The sequence below is a fragment of the Vulpes vulpes genome, unplaced genomic scaffold, assembly GCF_048418805.1.
Source record: "Vulpes vulpes isolate BD-2025 unplaced genomic scaffold, VulVul3 u000000659, whole genome shotgun sequence".
NCBI lineage: Eukaryota > Metazoa > Chordata > Mammalia > Carnivora > Canidae > Vulpes > Vulpes vulpes.
In genome coordinates, this window is record NW_027325797.1 from 582,060 (window position 1) to 604,169 (window position 22,110).

At 64.8% G+C, this 22,110-nt stretch overlaps 1 protein-coding gene across 20 annotated transcripts; it reads right to left on the minus strand.

Moving 5' to 3' along the window:
• Positions 1-190: 190 nt before the first annotated feature.
• On the minus strand, positions 191-21,387 carry STX3 (syntaxin 3). 20 transcript variants are annotated; one of them, XM_072745727.1, is made up of 11 exons: positions 21,223-21,387; positions 11,898-11,981; positions 11,239-11,338; positions 10,448-10,522; positions 10,030-10,097; positions 9,662-9,770; positions 9,291-9,364; positions 9,022-9,156; positions 7,947-8,057; positions 2,350-2,432; positions 191-1,823 (listed from the first exon to the last, which is right to left on the minus strand). In XM_072745727.1, the coding sequence occupies exons 1-10, from the start codon at positions 21,250-21,252 to the stop codon at positions 2,355-2,357; spliced, it is 864 nt and encodes a 287-aa protein (XP_072601828.1). In that variant the 5' UTR covers positions 21,253-21,387; the 3' UTR covers positions 191-1,823; positions 2,350-2,354. The 20 variants fall into 20 exon arrangements, with proteins under 20 accessions (XP_072601828.1, XP_072601815.1, XP_072601823.1 ...); XM_072745714.1 differs by having other exon boundaries at positions 7,947-8,235; XM_072745722.1 differs by lacking the exons at positions 191-1,823; positions 2,350-2,432; positions 7,947-8,057 and adding exons at positions 2,907-4,762; positions 6,830-6,943; positions 8,125-8,235.
• Positions 21,388-22,110: the final 723 nt, after the last annotated feature.

The window sequence follows — 22,110 nt, forward strand, 5'->3', positions numbered from 1 at the left end:
GAAACTGAAGGTTCCCGCTTTTACAAAATGGTAACTCTTCACTGTGTATCATTTCAGCCTGGGAACACTCTACTTTTGGACAGTGGGGGAATTCTGTGCTGCCTTTTACATGTACACTTCAGGGGCTATTTGCTGTATTTACTAGTTAACAGGTTTTTGGAAAAGCGAAAAAACAACAGTGGTCCATACGTGGATTGATTGAACGGATCTTTATTTATGCCCAGCTAGCCATCTCTCTTGGAAGGCGGGGGGGGGGGGGGGGTGTTGAACAGTATGATAAGGAATACGCTCTTGCTTTCTAACACAGGAACTGGTAAGCAAACGTTGAAGTAGCCCCTGGCCTTTCCTAGGTCTGAAGTTCTCTGGGGAGGGCGAGTGTTTGGCCCTCCGTCTGTCCCTGCTCGTGGCAGTACAGTGCGGTGTGCCACACGGCGCCCAGCCACCTGCTGGATGGATGAGGGCCCCGTGGCCCCACCTTCCTGTCCCCCTTCAACAAAGTTTCTCTCTTCCAGAGCTCAGAGCTCGCCAGCAGTTTTCTAGCCCCTATTCAAACTAAAAGAAATACAAATGGATAGAAGTAGTGAACCATTTGCTTTTGAAAGTGGGTAGAAAACAGCACAGACTGGAAAGGTCAGCTTTATTTATCCCATTTTCTTAAAAAGCTGTCTAGCAAAGAATTCACTTTCCAAAGTACACGTATAACAGTTACGCGGTCCTCAAAAGTTGTACATGGTGGTTTTTAATATATTTTTAGTGAACCTCTAGTAACATAATTACTAGGTTGCATTTGAAGACAGCTGAACCTTCACCTGGGGCCAGTGTCGGGGACAGTTTTACACACGTCGCCGGCCAGCAACATCCGTTCACGCTGGCCGCATGACTCCGAAGAAACCATGCGAGCGGTAGCCTCCTGCCGTCTTTGTGACCTGACCTCGCTGTTTGGGTTCACGGAGCATGGTGCTGATGAATCTGGGAGTTCAGCCGTGGGGCCAACCTGGTTGTTTTTTGTCCACGTTGTTACTGAGCCACAATCCCGAGCCAGCCGGTCTCTGCAGAGTGAGACCCTATCAGCTCCACTACCCATAAAGAAGGACCTCGTGTGTCACGGTAACGGGAGGCCTGTGGGGTCTGTGCCTGTCAGTGAGCCCTCTGCCAGGTATTTGCACATAGCCTCTGAGACCAGCAACCCATTTACCACTGATGCCTCATAGGGTTTAAACTCGTGGACTCTTCCATGAGCAGAAATAAGAGCTGAATTACAGGTAATTAAGTCAACATAACGTGAACACCTGTAAGTGGCAGGCGCTGTGCTAAGCACAGGACGCTGCCATGAGCAAGACGTGCATGGTGCCTATGGTTAGAGCATCTTCACTTTGGACTGTCAGGCCCTGAACCAGGAAGTGGATGGAAGGCTGGTGGGAGGTGAGTCCTAAGGAACCTGAAGAGCAGATGTAACAAGTGCCTGGTGTTGACCAAGGAGATGAGCTGCTGCTGAGGAGCTGGCTGTGCTCCAGGACTGGCCTGGCTGCTGTTTGCCCAACAGGCGCTTATCCTCCACCCGCAGCCCCTCCCTGACCCCACCTTCGGAAGCAGCCACAGTGGCTCCCTGTGCCCCCCGCCCCGCCCCCACCCTGTCCTGTCCTGTCCTGTCCTGTCCTGTCTGCCTTTGCATGACTTTTCCTAGGTGGTTGATGGACGCCCTGTGTCATGGGTTTCTTAATGGGAAGAGGAGTAGCTGTTGAGGAATCTGCAGTGGAGAAGGGATGGCACCACGGAAGTGCAAGGAGGATTAAAGATGCCGGCCGAGGCTCCATCGCTGAGGACTACAGGAGACAGCGGAGAAGGAGAAAACCACAGATTACATAACCGGATGTTGGGTGTTGGAAGCCAGGATCGCGTCCTTCCTCTGCAGGGGCGAGGGGACTGCGGTGAGCCCGCACTCCTTGTCCTAGCTCCTAGCCCTCCCAGGGGGAAGCTCATTTTCTCCGGGTTTACTGGCTGGCGCTCTCCTACGGGTTCAGCGTGCTTCTAATGCCAGAACTAATTCTCTCTTGGCCTTTCCCAGACGCCACAGCCCAAATTTTGCTGCAGGAAATCAGCAACAAATCGACGTCCTCTACGAAGCATCCTAAATAGCCTTGTGCTCCCAGCACTGCCACCTCCTGCCTCCCGTCCACTGCCAACTCCTTATTCGCCCATTTCTATGAACCCCTGTAGTTTTCTCCAGCGTTTATTCTTGCACCTAATACCACCCAAATCTGGGGCACCCAGCGACAAACAGCGAGTGCTCTAAGAACATCAGTTTCAAGTAGGTGAAAGGGGATCTGACCCTCCCCACAGCCGACTCACCTTTTTTAGGCAAATATGCCCCCAATGGTAGAAGCTAAGATGATCGCAAGGATAATGCAGCAGATCATGATCATGATCTTCTTCTGCTCGTCCAGACAAGGAAAGAAAAAGCACGTGAGAAGCAGCATCACTGTGCAGAGTTGGAAGGGAAGGAAGACAAAAGTGGATCTAGACACGGAGGAGGATGTGAAGGGAAAGGGACATGGATCTGGCTTCTAGAACCCAGGATGTTCAGGCGAGAGGTTCAAAATTCGATCAACAGCAATCTCGGAGGAAGTGTAGTCGGCTCCGCCTTCTAGATCCCATCACATCGGCTTTCCCCTCTCCTGGAATCAATGCTCCCAACCAGTGAACCGAATTCTTGGGAGGAACACTGTAAGTCTGAAACTCAAATACACACTATTCTTTGAGAATTGAACCGTTTTCAAAAATTAGAACTTTGGTCCATCGGGTCTGGCACATGGTTAAAAAGGATTTTAACCCTTTTCCAAAACCTAAACAAAAACCACCACATGGTGGCACCCAACCACTGTTTTGCAGAGAAACGGAGCCAGAACTGTTTTGCGATCGATATAACGTCATTTATTTTTTAAATTATCAATAAAATAATCAAGTTTACATTTAAAAAAATACAAATGACCAAAAAGCCTTCACTTGTATTCCAGACTAAGCCTCAGGCCTCCACAAAGGCCTGTGACCAGAGCTTGGCTGCCCTTGTTGCTGGAGCCAGTCCACTGTCTGACTTCATAGCCATGGGCAAGAGGACGTCCCCTTGGCTCTGTCTGAGTGCTGAGCAACGGTGGAGTGTGTGGCCTTTGCAAAGGAAGCCAAGCGGTAGGATTAGGTGCTCACCCCATCCTGGGGAGTCAAAGCTGCCCTAAGTCAGGGAGACGGGCAGGGAGTCTGAGGGGCTCGCCCTGGGTCAGCAGAGCCACTCACCTGAAGTCGTTTCCTGGCTGTTGCTTCCTCCGTGACAAGAACGGGGGAGACAAAACCTGTGCAGCTCATTAACCGGGTAACAGGATGAGCTACTCAGTAGTCGCCAGTCTCCCCAACTGACTGCCCTGGAGCAGGACCATCCTGAAGGCACAGGATCAACCTCAAGTCGCTGTGGATGTTCTCAGGACAAGCCTCACCTACGCAGCAGCGGGGAGAGGTGCCAAGCCTGTCGCACCCGTCTGCTACGCAGAAAAACTTAACGGGATCAACGTAGTCCTCCCCCCAAAGATCTAGGACTGTTCGAGTCCCCATCTAGAAAACGAGGCTTCTCGATGACACGGGAAGATCCATTTCTACTAGGATCCATTTGCAGGTAAGCAGATGTCTCTTACCTAGTTTTTAGCCCTGCTCAAGGTTTTTGTTTCTTTTTTTTTTTTTTTTTTTTTTTTTTGAGGTTCTAATAGTCTTCGTTTCTAGTTTTCTACTTCCTGAGAGACACGGGCAAACATGAACATACATCTGACACACATGATTACAACAGTACATCTGGAATATATGAAATGAGTGACTGAACACTCGCACCAATCTGAGCGTTTCCAGAGCCTGAGGCTCCAGCACCTCGTCCCTGGCCCAATCTTAAGCCCCTGGGTTCTTCCGGCCTCAAGGCAGTGGCTTCACAAAGCATCACTCCAATGAGAAGAGCCGGTTTCCAAGGGTCCGAGGGAAACAAGGCCCCTACCCTCAGCTTTTACAGATGGAAACCCCAGGCCGCCACGTCCCCTGGAGCCTCCCTGAGTAGACCTGCGCGACCGCAGCGTAAAGGCTGAAGTTGGCCGCCGTCAAGCTGAACATCTTCAAAGCATAATTTAAGACCGAATTTCCCAAAAGTCAGCTTCTAAGACCAATGTGACATCTGCAGTCCCTCATATTTGCAAGACCCAGGGACAAGCTGGGGGCTGAGACCTGCCAAGTAGAAGGCTCGCGTCCAGCCTTACTGTTGCCCCGCTCGGGAGAACCCCGTTGTTGTTACGGACACCCCTGAAGAGATTCATTGCAACGTCTGAGAGAACAGTCCGTGAGGTAGAAAACAGCCCCTCGGGAAGGTTGTGAGCGAGCTCTCCCCGGTGCAAGGGGTAACGTGACACGTTCAGAGGGAAGAAGGGGAGCCGGGCGGCTCGCACTGTCCGGGAGAGAAGGTGCTCGGGAGCTGGCGGCGCAGGAGGAGGTGAGGAGGACTCGGGGTCGCATCAGGGAGGTTAGCTTCCTCCGGGGCCAGAGTTTGCTGGGTCAGGTCCAAGGACGGTTACAAGGAAGCAAAGGAACAGGTCCCACTCAGGAAGGCCCCTCGGACTCCGCTCCCATCTGAAGACGAGGGTGGCCACAGCAGGCTGGAGTGGATCAGGCTCTAAGGGAGGCAGGGGAGGGAGGAGCTCATCAGTGCGCAGGGCGGCGGCGGAGGGCAACATTGGCAGGCCTAGGAGGTGGACAGGGAACAGCACGTCACTGCAGGGAAAGGAGGGCGACGGAGAGGTCCACCCTACACCTGACATCCCGCAGACGCCACCTGGAGCTACACGTCCTACTGCGAAAGAAACAAAAAGCCGTATTACGAGGGGATAAATCCCAGGGCCTCTGCTGGCCCTTCGCGGGCGCTGTGACGTTTCCTGGGAGGACACGCGGGGGAGGCACAGTCACCGCACGAGAACACCTGTTCTCTCTACGGGGCCCTCGGCAGCACCTTGCACATCCGAGCTCCAGAGCTCGGGTCTTCTCCATCCCTCCCCTCTAACACAGTGAAAAGAATAAAGAAAAGTTCAGGGGTCACCACGGCTGCTCGTCTTAGGAGCTGGGCCAGCTCGGGCAGGTTTCTTAGCCTCACTGAGCTCCAGAGTTTCCCATCCGAAAATGGGGACAGCGTTACCGCCCTCAAACAGCACCTGGCACAGCGCTGGGGAGCCCGAGGTGGGCTGTCTCCTCCCTCTCGCCCTCAGGCCACGTGGAGGGAGGGTCCAGACCCCGGCGGGAGCCCGTCCACCTTGACGGAGTGCACCACCCTACGCAACCCAACGCCGCTCAGCGACGCAGCCTCCTGAGGAGCACGTAAGTCCACAAACACATTAATTAGTCTCCTTATTTAAAGGAGGGATTCATGTACACTCTGAGAAGGTGATGTTTGGTGCTATAATTATCTGACTTGGAGACTCTGGTCACATGGGAGGAGGTGGGAGGAAGAGACACACAGGAGCAAAAATAGAGAAGGCTCGGGTCTGGGCACCGCCGTGGCGGAGGTATGTGTCCAGCACCTATTACCTCAGCCACCTGCCCTCTCTGAATTCCTAATATAAAGACAACACTGAAATGGGAAAAATACAGGTAGGTCATACCATTAGGTATAGGAACACAGTAATCCCCAAACTCCAACCTTGGGGAAGTGTTAATAATCGAGACTATATTCACAATCTTGTGCTGAAAATCAGATTCACAGGGAGGCTGCGGTGCGTAGGATTTCTGAACGGAGCCTCAGACCACCGAGGATCTATCTGACCTCTGAAACAGGTCTGAGTGTGTGAACATGCCACGACGTTATCAGCAGTAACATCAAAAATTCTGCTCACCTTTTCTGTGTTTGATAGGTTTTTGTTAATTATACGTCCTACATCAAACTCAGGAAAGTAATACCTGAGACGTCACGGAGGTGCGGACCGTGCCAGTAGTTAGATCATCCTGTCCTGCTGCTCCTCTGCACATGAAGCCCCGACTCAGGGCTCAGCTCTATTCTTTTCACCAGATTTTAAAGAAATTAATAGCCTAAGTTTTAGAGTCCCTCTCCTTCAAGGTTCTCGGGACTGCGTAGACGATAAACGGCTGCATGGTTTTACAGAGAGAGGCCACGATGTGGAGAACTCTCCTAGGCCTACCATTGCTGTGTTCACACCTGCCCTGTGACCTGTCCATAAGATGGGGGTCACAGCAGTACGTCCTCCTTCAGGACAGTGTCCTGTGACTCAAGGACGTGTGTATGAGTGTTCAGTGCAGGCCGTGGCACGACGCAACACTCCAGTGTTGGCTGCTCTAGCACTCAGGGTCCAACCCGTCAGCCACAAGCAAGACCCTACTGCCCCCCAAGCCCCACTCCAAAGCTTTGTTTATACTGGAAAGGATATGGAAAGCGAGGCCCGAGATCTGCGAAAGTCAGCAAGAATCCAGAAGACAGACCCCAGTCCAGGTCTAGACTGTACCCATGAGGAACCTGAGTGCCCAGCGGAGGGAGTGAAGACGCGGCGCTCGGATGTGCCCGGCCGGGCAGCAGCGCAGCGTAAGACAAAGAGCCGGGCCGGAGGCCCCAGGAGAGGAGCCGACGGGAGCCGGGCCAGAAGAGGGTTTGGAGGACAGGAGACCGAGTCCGAGCAACGGAAAGTATGAGAGCGCTCGGCGCGTCCAAGGATGACCACGAGCGGGGACAGAAGGGCCGGGGGCATCTCAGGCCAAGTTCTCAAGGAGTTGCCAATCCAGAGTCCCCACGAACCTCCCATTTACTTACATTTCAGTGCAGCAGCCGCTCGGGCCACCATTACTTCAGCCCAACGGAAAGTCCAATAATCAACGCTAAAATGCCCAGCAACACCACTACTACCACAATGATAATTATCAATTTCTGGGGAGGATAAGAGAAAACAAACCATCGTTACAAACAACCAAAAAGCAGTTCATCCAAAACCCGACCGCTCTCACCTCCACGCCGAGAGCCTCTTACCGACCCAAATAGGACTACAGCTCTATATAAAGACGTTTTGTATTTCTCAAGGACTTCCCGGCTAGCGAGGCCAGCAGGCGGAAATATGGAGCTTCTGCTGGCTCTTGGGTCACGTTAAGTCTTGCACACGCGGACAGATAAGAAAGCAACGGTCTCGGGGTCTCCCGAGTAGCAACAGGCCAAGGTGTCAAGTGCCCGATTTTTCCTTTTTCAAGAAGTGGTCTACGTTTTCGAATAGTCCTAATTTCAGACTTCTGTCCCTCTCCCGTGAAGCACATGCCCGCCCGTCAGACCCCGTCCGCTGACTGGGGATCAGAAAGCATGACTGTGGTCCCGTCGTGAGCCAGCCTGGGTTCGCCAGGTAACAACTCCCCGGCTCCCCGGCTCCCCGCACAAGCAGTAGGTAAAGTGGGAAGAAAGGAACTGAAGAACCAAAGCATCGGAACCCAGAAGTGGTCAGAGAACAAAGCACAAGCCACCAGAGCCAGCTTCCATGCGGGCAGAGAAACCCAGAGGTGCTCAAGCAACAGGGTCGCTGCAGGGGGGTGTCCGGTGTGGGGGAAGGAGCTGGATGCGAATCCCACCGCCTGGCTTACTGGGGGGCCGGGAGCCCACTAGCTTCCGCAGGTAGGAAGGACAGGTGTGGGGAAGAGGGCAGGGGTGTCAGGGTGGTGACACAGTGTGGGGTCCGCAGGGGAAGAGGGGAGGAGGAGGACTGGGCCTCTGAAGAATGGGAGTGGGGCTGGGAGGGGGGCCTGAGCTCTGTCCGGGCGCGGCCTCCGCTGCACAAGGGGCTGGGAGGGTGGGTTCTTGGCGGGCGAGCCCTGAGCCAGATCCATGCGGGGCTGGGGCTGGGCTGGGGTGGGGCGGGGCCGGGGGGGGGCTCCAGGCGCCGAGGGCTCACCCTCCGGGCTTCGCTCTGGTACTTGACGGCCTTCTTGGTGTCCGCCACGGCGCGCTCCACGAAGCCCACCGACTGGTCCATGTTGCTCTCGATGCGGTCGATCATGGCCCCCTTCCCCCCGCGGCGGCGGCAGAGAGAGCAGAGGGCGGGTGAGCGGGCGGGGCGGCGCGGGCCTCACCTTCCGGGCCTGGCCGCGGTACTTGACCGCCCGCTTGGTCTCCTCGCGCGCCTTCTCCACGTGCTCCGCCGTGTGCAGGACGCTCAGCTCTATGTTGTCCAGCATCTCCCCCTGCGGGCGGCCGGGCGGGCGCGAGTGGGCCGGGCGGGCCGGGCACGGGGGCTGCGGGGCGCTGGGGCCGGTCCCGCTCGGCTGCTCCCGGTCGGCCGCTCCCGGGCCGCGCTGTGCCCGGTGGAGCCCCCCGCCCCCCGCCCCGGGCCCGTCGGCCTGGCGGACCCCGCGGCGCCCCAGCCCTCCCCGGCGGCCTCCGCGCGGACACCGGCACTTACCGCCTCTCCACCCGCGAGCCCAATCCTCGGCGCGGCCGCGAGGGCAGGAAAGAGAAGGGGGGGGGGCAGCCGCTTAAGGGGCTCAGGGCCGGGCAGGGGAGCCCGGAGCAGGGGGGAGCCCGGAGCAGGGGGGAGCCCGGGGCACGGGGCAGGGGCAGCTGGGGGCAGGGCAGGGAGCCCGGAGCACGGACCCACGGGGGCAGCCCTTCCGCAGGGAAGCGGTTCGCTTTGCAGGGGCGGGGCGGGGCGGGGCGGGGCGGGCAGGGCACCCGGGGCGTGTGCAGCCCGGGGACAAGCTAGGCCGGGCGGGCCGGGGCCTCCTACAGGCACTAGGCCGGCTCCTCCAGGGCCCTCCGCCCTCGCCCCGTGGCCACGAGGCCCAAGACCGGCGGGGAGCGCCGCAGGGAACACGGGACGCCCCGACCTCGGGGGAGCTGCTGGCCGCGGCGCCGAGCTCGTGCGGGGTCAGTGGGGGCGCCCCGGCAGCCGTGGGCCCGCCCGGTCCGGAGCCCGCGTGGGGGAGCAGCCCCGGAGGCCCCGCCCGGCCCCGCCCGGCCCCCGCGCCTACCTGGTTCTCCACCAGCATCGCGATGTCCACGAACATGTCGTGCAGCTCCTTGATGCTGCTCTCCAGCCGCACGATGTCCTTGTGCCGCCCCTCGATCTCGCTCAGCGCTTGCTTGGAGATCTGCGAGTCGATGATCTGGGCCGGCGCGGGGGCGTCAGCGCGGCCCGCAGAGCCCCCCGGCCTCGCCCTGCCCCTGCCCCTCCCCCTACCCGCGGCCTCCCCCTGCCCCTCCCCCTCCGCGGCCTCCCCTGCCCCGGCCCTGCGCTCACCCCGGCGGTGAAGATGGCGGGGTTCCCGCTCTCCAGCATCTCCTCCAGCTCCTCGTCCGTCGTCTTCTTGCCCGCTTTGCCGGACAGAGGCCGCGCTTCAGCCACGCGGCCGAGGCGCAGCGAGTCGCGAGTTCCCTGGTTCCCTCCGCCTGGAGGCCGCGCCCCCGCCCCCCGCCCCCCCCCCCGGACCGGCCCCGGAGCACCGCGGCCCCCCCCCCCCCAGGTCACAGGGCTCCGAGGCCGCGGGGCAGCAGCCGGGAAGGGCGGCGCGTCCTGCGCTGGAGCCCAGGGCCCGTCCGGGTCCGCGGGGGCGCACGGGCAGGCGCGGGGCTCGGCGCGGGGCTCGGCGCGGGGCTCGACGCGGCACCTACTGATCTCGAGCTGCCGCTGGATCCGCCCCTTGCTGCGCTCGCGGAAGTCCACCTGGGCCTCGTTGTACCGGGTCATCACCTCCACGAACTTCCGGGACAGGACCGAGTGCTGCGGGGACGTGCGGGGACGTGCGGGCCGCTGGGCGCTGGGCGCTGGGGCGCTGCGCCGGGACCGGGACCGGGACCCTCCGCCCCCCCGACCCCGCGGCCACCTCCCGCCGCCCCACGCGCGGCCCCCAGCAAGCCCCGCCCGCAAGCCCCGGGCCCCCCGCCCCGCCCCGCCCCCCGCCGGGACCAGGCCTCCTCCCTCCCGCACGGCCGGGCCTCCTGGGGCGCCTCCCCTCCGGGCGGGCCGCGGGGACCCTCACCTGCGACTTCCGGATGCGCAGGTCCGCGGACGACCGCACCTCGTCCTCCTCGATGTGCCTCTCCATACCTGCGGCACAGCGGCTCACCTGCGGCCCCCCCGCGGAGCCCCCCCCCAGGGCCTGCGCTGGCCCCACGCGCCCCCCCCACCTCCCCAGGGCGGCAGGACCGACCCGCGGCCGCACACCCTGCCCAGGAGGGGCGCACCGGCCCCCGCGTCCTCGCGTCCCCGCGCCCAGGACCCGGCAGGGCTGCTCCGGGGCTGCTCAGAGAGAAGCGCAGGCCCAGGCTCAAGCCGAGTCGTCCCCGCAGGGGCAGGGGCAGGGGAGGGCAGGGCAGGGCAGGCCCGGATCCCACCCTCCCTCCACGGACCCGGGGGTGGGCCCCGGGGTCTGGGCGGCCGGGCCTCTGCCCCCTTACTCTTGAGCTTGTTCCGGACGTTGTTGGCTCGTTTCTTGATCTCGGCCGTGAGCTGCTCCAGGTCGTCCTTGGTTTCTGCGGCCACGGAGGCAGCAGGTCAGCGGGAGGCTCTGGGCCCCGGTCCACAGAGGCCACGGCCCCGCAGCCGCCCACCCACAGCCGGGTCCACCCCATGGAACCCCGCGTGGCCCGGGAGCCACAGGTGTCGGGGCACTGACCAGGCTCCGGAGCCCAGGCCTCAGCCTACAGGACCTGCGGCCCCACACATCAGTCTCCATCAGGCTCGCGGGAGGGGGGGGCAAGGTCCCCAGGGCCACCCTGTGGGCACAGCCTGGACGTCCCTCAGCAGAGGAAGGGGTAAGGGGGGCTCTACTCCACAGGACAGGGCCTGCCATCAGCAGGGTCTACACCACGGGACGGGCCCCGCCATCAGCAGGGTCTACACCATGGGATGGGGCCCGCCATCAGCAGGATGGGATCCTGCCACTTGCAACAAGGGGTGGACCCGCAGGGCGCGGTGCAGGGGGAGCCAAGTCCGTCAGAGAAAGCCCAGAGCCTCTGACCTCACCCCTGCGTGCACTCCAGGAAACTGAGGCTCAGAGGGAGGACGGGACGACACGACACAAGGAGATAAAGCAGAGCAGGCGCCAGGCCGGGAGAGACTGAATCACGGGATGGGACAGGAGCAGAGGGGCCTGCAGGGGAGGAGGTGGGGGCAGGGGGCTGGGGGAGCGGCGTTAGGGGGTGCGTGACGGCGCAGGGCTGCGGGCGAGGTGCGCCCCGACACTCACTGGGCTCGGGGATGGGGGCGGACAGGATGACGCTGTACAGCTTCTTGGCCTCGTCCACGTGCTCTGAGATCTTGTCGATGTTCAGCCGCGTATCCTCGATCTGCAGGCACAAGGATGAGGCCTGGGGTCACGGGAGACACGGCCCGAGCCCGCGGGCCGCCCCCGTCCTGGAGAGTGGGGCCCCAGCACTAGGAGTCCTGGGTGCGGGGGGGGCCTCCGTGGGCACACACACCCCAGCCTCGGCCCACACCCACCCCAGCCCTGCTCAGCCAGGAGCTGACACCTGCCCCTGGGACGGCAGACGGGGCCAGGGAGGACCCCGGGGAAGAGGGAGATCAGGGGGTAAGACGGGGCAGAGGAGAGAGGGAGGAGAGCGTGTGAGTGTGCCTGCGGCTCAGGTCATGGTCTGGGTCCTGGGTCAGCGCCCCCTCCCCGCCCGCTCCCTCTCGCTCTGTCTCTGTCAGGCAGCACGTGCCTCCGGGAGCAGCTCTTTACACAGCCGCGCCTTGCACCGGCTCCCTCAGGGGGCAATGCCGACCCCCAGCAGCTCCCCGAGAGGACACCGGGGGCTCGTTGGTGCTGCCCTTGGAGGAGCCCAGGGTCACAACCGCTGTCGCACCCCCAGGGAGGGCCCCGCAGGCCCCGGGCAGGTCACCCACCTCCGCGAAGAACTCATCCATGAAGGCCGTGTTGTCCACAGCGATCTCCACCTCCTCCGCATCGTCGTCCTGCGTCAGCTGCTCCTGTGAGACACAGAGAGGTGAGGCTCAGAGCCGGGACAGTCATGGGGAGGGGGAGAGGAGCAGGGGAGGGGGAGAGAGGGGGAAGGGGGTCCATGCATCTGCTGGGGGCGGGCGCTCACGGGGAGTGGGGGGCATCACCTCGGGCAGCTGCACGTCGTCACCCCCAGTGCAGCTCCGCGGTGTGTGGGCCCCCCCCATGCGGGGCACCATCCCCCCACGCTGGGTCCCCCACACTATGCACCCCACCCCTGCACGGCCTCCTGACGGGGGCGCCGACCCCCGGGGCCTGGCCCGTACCTGAGTGGCCCACGGAGCCTGCAGGCCGCACGCAGTGGGTGAGAGCCCGGGGTCCCTAGCACGGGTTAGGGCCCAGGCCCCACCAAGGGTGGGGACCTCCCTAGCCCCCCAGCAGCCCCGCCTGCCCGCAGCAGCCTCCCTGCCCAGCCGAGCACCACCTGCGCCCAAAGGGCCTGAGGCTGCTGCTCCTGGACAAGGAGGGAGGCGCCCCCCCCCCCCCCCGGCCCACCCGGGCTCCTGATGGCACTGCCCACCCTGCCAAGCCACAGGAGGGCTCTGGGGGAGGAGCGTCCTGCCCCGCCCGCGCCCACCCCCCTCCGGGGCAGGGTCACGGCTGAGTCTCGGGGTGCAGGCCCAGCGGCCAGTGCCCGCCCTGCCTCCTGCGCCTTCGGGGGCCTCTGGGACAGGGCTGGCACCTCAGGCTCGGGTGCCAGCAGGGCCTGTGCCCCCCCCCACCTTCCCAGATGACGCCCTTCCTGGGAATTCTCTCGGAAAGCTGAGGCTCTGCGGACACCTGGGGAGTCTGCTCCGATTGCTCCCCCCAGGATCTGGTTCCCTGGCCTGTCTGGAACCTTCCGCAGCCCAGGCTAACAGCCGCATTCAGAATGGATTTTTTTTTTTTTTTTGGTCATTTCAGCTGTTTTTAAATTTAAATTCAATTTGCCAACAGAGAGCGTAACACCCAGACCTCATCCCATCACGTGCCCCCCCAGTGCCGCCCCCATCGCCCCGTCCCACCTGCCGCCCTCCAGCGACCCTCAGCGAGCCCAAGGCTGCAGCCCCCAAAACCACCTTCCCCTGTTCACCTCCTCGGGTTCAACGTCCCAAAGCCTGAGGGCGCTCGGAGGCCACGGGGGTCCAACTAAGATCACGTGTCGCCGGGGCCCGCGGCTGCGGAGCACTGACCACGTAGGAGGAAGGCGAGCAGCCGCAGGACGGGAAACCGGCCTCCCCGGAGGCTGCGGCCCCGATTCCCCAGCAGCCCCCGAAGCTCCGGCGAGGTGCTCCCTCCATAACGGTCGTCCACACAGGGCCGGCGGCAGCCTCCGGGGCCCCACCTCCAGGAAGGACCCACCTCTCCTGCCTCGCTGGAAAACGAGGCCCAGCCTCCCGGGGGAGGCGGCTCAGCGAGTACTTGCACTTGCGGACTGTCCTGGGCAGAGGCCTCCTAGAGACGCGCCCCAACGAGACGGCCCGTGGTCAAGCGAGCTGTTAGTGGGATGGGGCTGCCCTCCTGGATGGGCTGAGGAAGTTTCTGGAAGCTGGGCACACTTGTGCCCTGGGGCGGGGGGCCAGGCACTAGGTCTCCGTCACGACATAAATATCGGAGGCCCGTGGACTCTGTGTAAGGATCGTGCACGCCCGCGAGGTCGCCCCAGGCGTGGGGCAGTATCCAGCGGGGCAGCCCGCCCCTCGTCCGGGGAGAGATCGTGGGAACCGAAGGAGAGAAGTCTCTGGAAACTCCCCACCTAGGCCTGCAGCCAGTCGTCGCCGTGGGCTGGGACACCTCAACAGGGGTCTCCGCTCTGAGGCTCTAACGTGTAAGTGGGGGCGACCTACGCGCGGCCGATGGCACGCCAGGCTCCCCGTCACCTCGCGGCAAAGACGAGGGGTCCCCTGGGGTGAGCTCCCCTCGCCTGAGGAAGGCCACACGCGGAGCCAGGACCGCGAGGCTCCATCAGCAGGCCCAGGCCCGGGCTGCGTCTCTGAGCCCCGACTTCCCTGCCTGCCCAGTGGGAACGAGGGTGCCCCCGGGCTTGGGGCGCACCAGTCGGATCTGTAAGGCCCCGAGCACTACTTGCAGGCACGGCGCGGCCCAGGAGGCGCGGCCACTTCTCTACGAGGGTTGGGTGTGCCCAGGGTCTCCCACCTGGAGAGGTGCATGGCCAAGGGACAGACGGAGACAGAGCAGACCGCGACTCCGGGGCCCCATCCCGCCTCCCCCGCGGCGTCAATCCCGAAAATGTAAAGTAAAGTAAAGTAACATCAACGACAGGCAGCGCGTGCTCCGGTCCCATTGGTCCCAGGGCGGGACCCGAGGGAGGCCGTCATCACAGGTCACAGCCGGGCGGCGGGACTCCCACCAGCTTCTCCGCCGGGGGGACTAACTGGTCCCAGGGAGACGCTGGTCCCTCCCGACACAGCCAGACTGTCCTGGCCGGGCCGTGGGGACCCGGCGGGAGCCCAGACAAGGCCTTCAGCATCGTTATCGGGGCATCAAGGCATGTGGCCATCGGACGGTGGCCGAGCTGGGACAAAGGCCATGGCAGGAACCACGAGCCGCACCACTTCCTTCCCCTTCCCAGGCCCCTGCTGCCTCCCCGGCCTCGGGGCCCCTGAGGGAGCCAGAGCCCCGGCGTCACCCTCCTGCCCTCCTGCCGAAGCTGCCCCACAGACCCGTGGGGACAGGGGGTGATGTCCCGCATGGTGGGGATGCGCAGGCCCGAGCTCTGTCCGCACCACCTGCGCTGCCAACCTCGGGTCCCCTCCACTGGCTTCCTCGATGAAACCGCCCGCCCAGGGAAGTGGCCCCACACGCCGCTGCTTGGCCGGGTGTCACTGCGCCCCCGCTTGTTTCCTGGGGCCGGGCCAGCCGGGGCTGTGTCCCAGGGCACCACCCCCAGCGGCCTCCCTGGGCGGCAGGACAGGGGCACCCCTCTGAGCCTAGGGGACGGGGGGGGGTCCCCGAAGTGGGGCGAGGCCTTCCCCAGGACCCTGGGCCGTGCCTCGGGAGCCCCAGAGCCCTGGGACCAAGGCGGGTGCAAGGGGCCCCCTTCAGTCCCGCGGCTTCCCTGTTCTCCGCGGGACGCCCGGCGCTGGATGTGACAGTTCCTCTGAGGGAAGGTCCCCTTGTTAAAAGAGCCGCGAAGGAAGGAGGAAGCGAGCAGCCGGCCAGCGGCGCTGGGAACCGCCGGCTCCACTCAGGGCTGTGGCTCCCTGCGGCCGCACCCCGCCAGCACCTAGATCAGGGAGCCGGGGAGGCAGGTGTGCATAGGGGACACGGGCCGCACGGGGAGGCAGGTGTGCCCGGGGGACACGGGCCGCACAGGATCCCTACAGGACGCTGCACCCTCGCTGTGCTTCGCTGACAAACCGCAGAGGAAACAAAAGGCGGCGGCGGGTGAGCTCGAGGATGGGGCTGGACCCTCGGGAGCCGAGGCCTGCGGCGTCACCAGTTCCGTCCTGGCCACGCGTGCCAGGCCTCGGAGGACAGGGCCGCGGGCCGCAGGGCCTTGGGGACGCATCGGGGCGAGGGACACACTCAGCGGGTGGATCCTTGACTGGCCGTGACCCCTTAACACCCGCACTCGGGGCACAGGCAGGGCCCACGGCTGCGTCCTCTCCGGCGGCGCTGCCCCTGGGAGTGAGTGCACAGGCCTCCTCCCACCGGGGTGGCTCCCGGGAAGTCACTCGGGAGGGCACGGGACGCTCCCGTGTCCCCGCCGAGCGGGGGCCTGTGCACCCCCGGCACAAGCACCGCCGCTGCTCTTGAGGGCCGCACACGCCGACACACGCACACCCGGGCCCACACGCGCACCCGCGAGGCCGAGCCGGCCTGCTGGGAGATGGACGACTCCCTCCTCACGACAACCTGGGGGCAGCGGTTTCCCCGATACACAGGCCCCCGCTGCTAGGGCTGGGACGGGGCCACGGGGCGGTCCTCGTGGGGACCACAGTACACCGCAACGGGGCGCATTAATTTGAATGAAGACGTTTTTCCGGAGTGTGCACTTGAGTACGGCTGCCTCTGCAGGCGGCTTCTGCGGCCACCGGCAAATTCGGGTATTTACTATTATTATCATTCTAAATATTCTGCCATCCCTTTTTTGGGTTTCTTCTTAACCTGACAATTATTTAGAAAGAGGTTTCAAATTTCCAAAGTCTGGGGGGGGGGGGCACGGGGGGCTCAGCAATTTAGCACCACCTTCAGCCCAGGGCGTGACCCCGGGGTCCCGAGATTGAGTCCTGCATTGGGCTCCCCACATGGAGCCTGCGTCTCCCTCTGCCTGGGTCTCTGCCTCTCTCTGGGTCTCTCATGAATAAATAACATGAGAAAAGAAAAAAGAAAAAAGAAAAAAGAAAAAAGAAAAAAGAAAAAAGAGAAAAGAAAAGAAAAGAAAAGAAAAGAAAAGAAAAGAAAAGGAAAGGAAAGGAAGGAAAGGAAGAAAAGAAAAAAGAAGAAAGAAAAGAAAGAAAAAAAAAAGAAAAAAAAAAAAAAAAGGAAAGAAAAAGTTTCCAAAGTGGGCGAGCCCAAGAAAAAAGAAAGAAAATTCCCGAAGCAGGTGAGCCCAGGGTGGAAATCACCCAATTCTGGTCTTGGTTGTTTTTTGTTTGTTTGTTTGTTTTTTGTTTTTCTGGTCTTGGTAGTTTTATGACGTCATCAGCAGGGCCCGTGACCACGGGACTTCGCCTTCTGCGCCTTCCCACGTTCTCCTCACGTCTTCGGCCCCGGCCAGTGTTTTCGGACCTTCTGCTGTATCTGAAAAGATCCCGCATCCCACCCGTTTGGCCGCAAGAAGTTTGGCCGCAAGAACCGCTGTTTCGTCCCGGGCTGGGGTCGCTCCCCGGGCCTGCTCCTCGGGACCAGCCAGGGCTGCAGGAAGGCTCAGGGAGAAGGGACGCGTCGGCCTGGAGGGAGCCCGCCTCACCCCCGGGGTTGCGGGACGAGGCCGCGGGCGTGCGAGGGCCTGGCCGGGACTGTGCACGGGATGCCCACGGGGAGGCCACGGGGAGGCCACGGGGAGGGTGCCCTCTGCCCCGCACCAAGGGGTGGTGGCCGCACCCGCAGTACGTGGGCCCCGCGGGCCAGGGGCACCTAAGGCGGCTGCGAAGCTGCTGCCCAGCCCGTGGGCCTTCTCACGCAGCGACACAAGGGCCGAGGGCCACGACCAGGAAGACGGTCTAGCTGGGTGGTGGTGGTGGTGGTTTTTTTTTTTTTTAAGATTCTATTTTTAGGTCATCTCCACACCCAGCATGAGGCTCGAACTCAGGGCCCTGAGATTGAGAGTCGTGGGCTCCAGACAGCATCGCCCAAAGACCACAGGATCGGGGCACAGGGTCTCAGTCACGGGGTGACGGAAACCCCAGCGGCCCCACGGGGAGGGGCGCACGTGGACAGCAGCTCCGGAGGCGCCGGGCGTGGAGGTGGGAGGACAGACGGCAGCGTGACCCCGGCAGGCGTCCCCCCCACATACAGGAACAAAAATAACCCTAATCCCCTCTCTGGTCCAGCGCTCTCCCTCCTGGCGTCTGCAGATGAGCCCGTAATCCCCGCTCGCTCCCCGTGGCCTCCCCGTGGCCTCCGGCTGCTGCAGGGCCCCCCCATCTCGCCCCCCCCCACACACACTCTCAAAGGAGAAGTTCTCAGGCTGCATCTCGGCCAAGAGCTTCTCAAACCAGGATGTGGACGTGCAGTCGTGACCCAAGCACCTGCCAGGCCGCGCGGCCCCGTGGCGGCGACCCAGCGAGCCAAGCTTCAAAGGGGAAGCACAGGGGCGACGGCCCCGGGGTGGAGCGGCCCAGGACGTGGCCCGGGGTCCGGGATCCAGTCCCACATTGGGGTCCCCGCAGGGAGCCTGCTCCTCCCTCGGGCCCGGGTCTCTGCCTCTCTCTGGGTCTCTCAGGAATAAATAAAATCTTTAAAAAAAATAAACAATAAGAACACGGGGAAGTACAGCGCCGTGCTTTCAGGGGTACCCTGCAGCCCTCATCAGCGGGCCCCGCTCCCACAGACACCCAGACACGCAGCAGGACACCGAGGAGCCCTCCAGGATGCACACACGAGACGGGAGACGACAACGAGCCGGTCTGCCTCGGAGACCCCGGGGTCCGCACCACCCGTCGCTACAGCCGGGCCGGGAGGCGGGTGTCCCCGAGGGACCTGCGGTCCCCCCCACGCCAGCTGCAGGCCCCGAGTCCTCGCCCCGACTCCCTCCGCTGCCGGCCTCTCTGCTGCCACCGCCCACCTCCGGCCGGGGCCTTCTGCAGCCGCGGCCCCTTGCTCCACGCGGGGACCCTGTGCCCTAACTGCGGCCCAGGCACGTCCAGCGGGCAGAGGCCAGCGAGGCTGAGGAGGAGCCCTCCGGGCTCCTGGCAGCACCCAGCAGGGGGCTAGGTCATGCAGGTCTCCCACGGGTCTCCCACGGGTGTCCCCGCGCAGCCTCCACCGCAAGATGCTAGGCTCCCGCTCTGCGTCCTGCGCGTCTCCCCGTCCGACTGTAACCCAAGAAGCCTCGACGCCCCCCGCCCCGGCCGGTGCCCCCCACAGGGCTCAGGAAGGGCAAGTGGCCCCGGACAGGAAGCGCATGAACTGGGGAGCCATCCGCACGAGCCCCCGCGACCTGGGCTGGCGTGGACCGAGTCCCCGTCCCTGGGCCCGGGCTGCAGCTGAGCCCCAGGATCACAGGGCAAGAGAGGAGGCAGGGCTGGTGGCCGGCGGCTCACGCGGGGGACTCACGTGTCCGGGCCGGGTGATTATCTCGGGCCACCTCACTGAGCTCGCACCGTGGCCCACGGGGACGGACGTGACCCACTTTACGGGTGTGACCATGAGATGTGGCTCCCGGCCCCAGAGCCTCGCGGCGCCCGGCACGGGCTCACAGGTCGTGGGGTGAGCAGGGCCTCAAGTCCTGCCACGTGCCCCCCGCCCTCAAACGGCGCCCAGCGCCCCCCCAGGCTCAAGGCCCACAGCCCCTGCGGCCGCGTGGCCCAGGCAGCTCTGACTATGAGGACGCCCCTCTGCAGAGTCCCTACGTCTGCCCGTGGACCTGGGGTCCTCGCACGTTCGGGGCGAAGCTCATCTGTCGGCACACACGGCCCTCGGTCACCCAGAGGCGGTCACCACTACGCGCGGGGAGCCGGGTGTCGCGTGAACCAGCGGCCTCCGCTGCTGGAAGGGATGAGAGGGGCCTGCGTGAAGGCCTCCCTCGCCGCGCAGGCTGGGCCGCGGGGTGGGCGGCAGACCCAGGCCCACGCCAAGCTGAGCCGCAGGCTTCGTGGGCGGAGGCCAGAGGGGCTGCTGGGGTGACGGAGTCCTCTTGTCTTACAAAAGAGGAACAGAGAGGCGGAGAGACCAAGGACGCCAGGGAACTCAGCTCTCCCGGGCCGGGGACAGCCAGGACCCCCGCGGCCCGGCACTCCCGCCCCCCCCACACCCACCCACGGGGCACTGTCAGGTGTGTGCCTCCCCGGAGGTGCCGCTCCATTACCCGGAAGGTAACAACAAGGTGCGGGGACGCACACGGACTCGCGTGGCCTGGGCCAGGACCTCCGGACTCAACCCTCTTGGCCGCTTGTCGCCACTGGGCCTGAGAAGGGCTGTGGGCTGACGCTCTGGATACGGACCAGGGAGTGTGTCCCTGAGCCTCTACCTGGTACCTGGCGCGGCTGCTCCACGGAGGGAGGGAGGGAGGGAGAGCTTCACCCTCTGCCCGCCCGGGCCCCCAGAGCGTGGTCCGGGTGGGCCGCGTGGAGCCCGCCCTGCGAGCTGCTGCAGCCCTCCTGCCTGCAGGGCTCCCTCTGGGCTCCCGCTGCCCCTTGCACTGGGTGAGGGCAGTGACACCCGCCTGCCGGTGACCAGGACGTGAGAGGCTCCGACGGGGAAGAGCGAGTGGGTGCAGGGAGGCCCCCACTCCCTGCAGCTGGGCCACGGCCTCTGCCTTGCCCCTGCACCCCCACCTCCTCTGAGGACCCAGGCCTCACCCCACACCCTCCCAGTGGACCCTTGTCCCTCACATGCGCGAGGCCTGCGTTTTTCCGGAGCTGCACAGCCCTGAATGTGCCACTGTCAATCCCGCCCGTGCCCTGCGCCCCACAGAGACCCGGAGGCGCCGTGGCTTCCAGGGGTCACAGCCACACACCTCACAGGGGCCGGGACTTGGGCTCAGGGGTGCAGGGGTGGCTCCGGGGTGCAGCCCTGGGGAGGTCCAGCCGGGCTGGGCCTGCAGTTCCCACGAGGTCCCAAGGGGAGGGCGGCTTTGTCCCTGGGAAAGGCACCGGTCCCGGGGCTCAAGCTGGGCCTGCCCCGACGGTGCTCTCCTAATTACTGGCTGCGCAAGTCGGGCCTCAGAACCCAGAACCCAGGTTTAACGATTCTCCGGCCACGTCCCATTATGTCATTCGGTCTCACAACAGATCTCTAGGGCACGATTGTCCCCAGGAGATAAGGAAACGGACGCCCCAGAGGCTGAGCCGCCTGAGCCTTCAGGGCCAGCGCCCTCGGACGGGGCGGTCCCCCTGCCGGTCCCCGAGGGTCCCCCTGCGCATCCTCCTGGGGGTCCCCCCTGCGCATCCCCCAGGGTCCCCCTGCGCATCCCCCAGGGTCCCCCTGCGCATCCCCCGGGGGTCCCCCCTGCGCATCCCCCAGGGTCCCCCTGCGCATCCCCCCTGCGGGTGCCCCGCCTCCCCGGACGAGGGAGACATTCCTGATGACAGACTCGGCGGCGGGGCCCGGCCCATCCCGGCGCGTGACCGGCTCGGGGCTCGGAGGTCACCGGGAGCTCGGCGGCCCCTGGGGGAGGGGCAGCCCGGGGGGAGGGGGAGGGGAGGGGGAGGCGCTCGCGGGCAGGCGGGCAGGTGAGCAGGTGACCAGGTGGGCGTGACCCCCGACCCCGCAGGGAGCCCGGCCCCGAGCGGCCGGGCGGGGGGGAGGGTAGCCCCGGCGGGAGGGGGGGAGGAGGCGCTCCCGGGCCGCGGCGGGCAGGCGGGCAGGTGGGCAGGCGGGCAGGTGAGCAGGTGAGCAGGTGGGCAGGCGGGCAGGTGAGCAGGTGGGCAGGCGGGCGCGACCCCGACCCCGCGGGGAGCCCGACCCAGGGCCGGGGAAGGGGCGGGGCGGGGCGGGGCGCGGGCCTGCAGGCAGCGGGGGCCCGGGCTGAGTCACCGGCACCTGACCGGGGGGGGGGGGGGGGGGGGCATCCCGGGCTCCGGGCCCGCGCGGGGCACTCACGGCCTTGAGCTGCTCCAGCCGGTCCTTCATGCTGCCGCCGGGCGCCGGGAGGCAGGTGCGCGGCCCAGGTGCGCGGCCCAGGTGCGCGGCCGGAAGCGGCGGCGGGAGGCGCGGGCGGAGGCCGAGCAGGAGCGTCCGAGGCCCGGGAGGCTCCGCCGCGCCGCCCCGCCCGCCCCCTCCGCCCCCTCCCGCCCCGCCGGCGCCGCGCGCGCAAATCCGGCTCCGGGCGGCCGCGCACAGCGGATCCGCCCCGCGCCCGCCCCGCACCTGGGCCGCGCCCCGCCCGCCTTAAAGGGCCCGAGCCCGCCCCGCCCGGGAGGAGGGGAGGGGGGAAGGGGAGGGGGGGGAGGGCCGCGGGACGGGGAGGGGAGGGGGAAGGGGAGGAGGGGAAGGGCCGCGGGACGGGGAGAGGGGAGGGGGAAGGGGAGGAGGGGAAGGGCCGCGGGACGGGGAGGGGAGGGGGAAGGGGAGGGGGGGAGGGGAGGAGGGGAAGGGCCGCGGGACGGGGAGAGGGGAGGGGGAAGGGGAGGAGGGGAAGGGCCGCGGGACGGGGAGGGGAGGGGGAAGGGGAGGGGGGGAGGGGAGGAGGGGAAGGGCCGCGGGACGGGGAGGGGAGGGGGAAGGGGAGGGGGGGAGGGCCGCGGGACGGGGAGGGGAGGGGGAGGGGGAGGAGGGGGAGGGCCGCGGGACGGGGAGAGGGGAGGGGGAAGGGGAGGAGGGGAAGGGCCGCGGGACGGGGAGGGGAGGGGGAAGGGGAGGAGGGGAAGGGCCGCGGGAGGGGAGAGGGGAGGGGGAGGGGGGAGGAGGGGGAGGGCCGCGGGACGGGGAGGGGAGGGGGAGGGGGAGGAGGGGGAGGGCCGCGGGACGGGGAGGGGAGGGGGAAGGGGA

Bases quoted from the DNA above. Each gene is read 5' to 3' on its own strand.
- STX3 (XM_072745713.1), bottom strand. From the start codon at position 21,252: ATGAAGGACCGGCTGGAGCAGCTCAAGGCC. The intron at 11,339-11,897 runs GTGGGTGACCTG...TTGTGCCTGCAG, and splicing joins TGGATGAGTTCTTCGCGGAG to ATCGAGGATACGCGGCTGAA. The intron at 9,365-9,661 runs GTAGGTGCCGCG...TGTCCGGCAAAG, and splicing joins CCAGCGGCAGCTCGAGATCA to CGGGCAAGAAGACGACGGAC.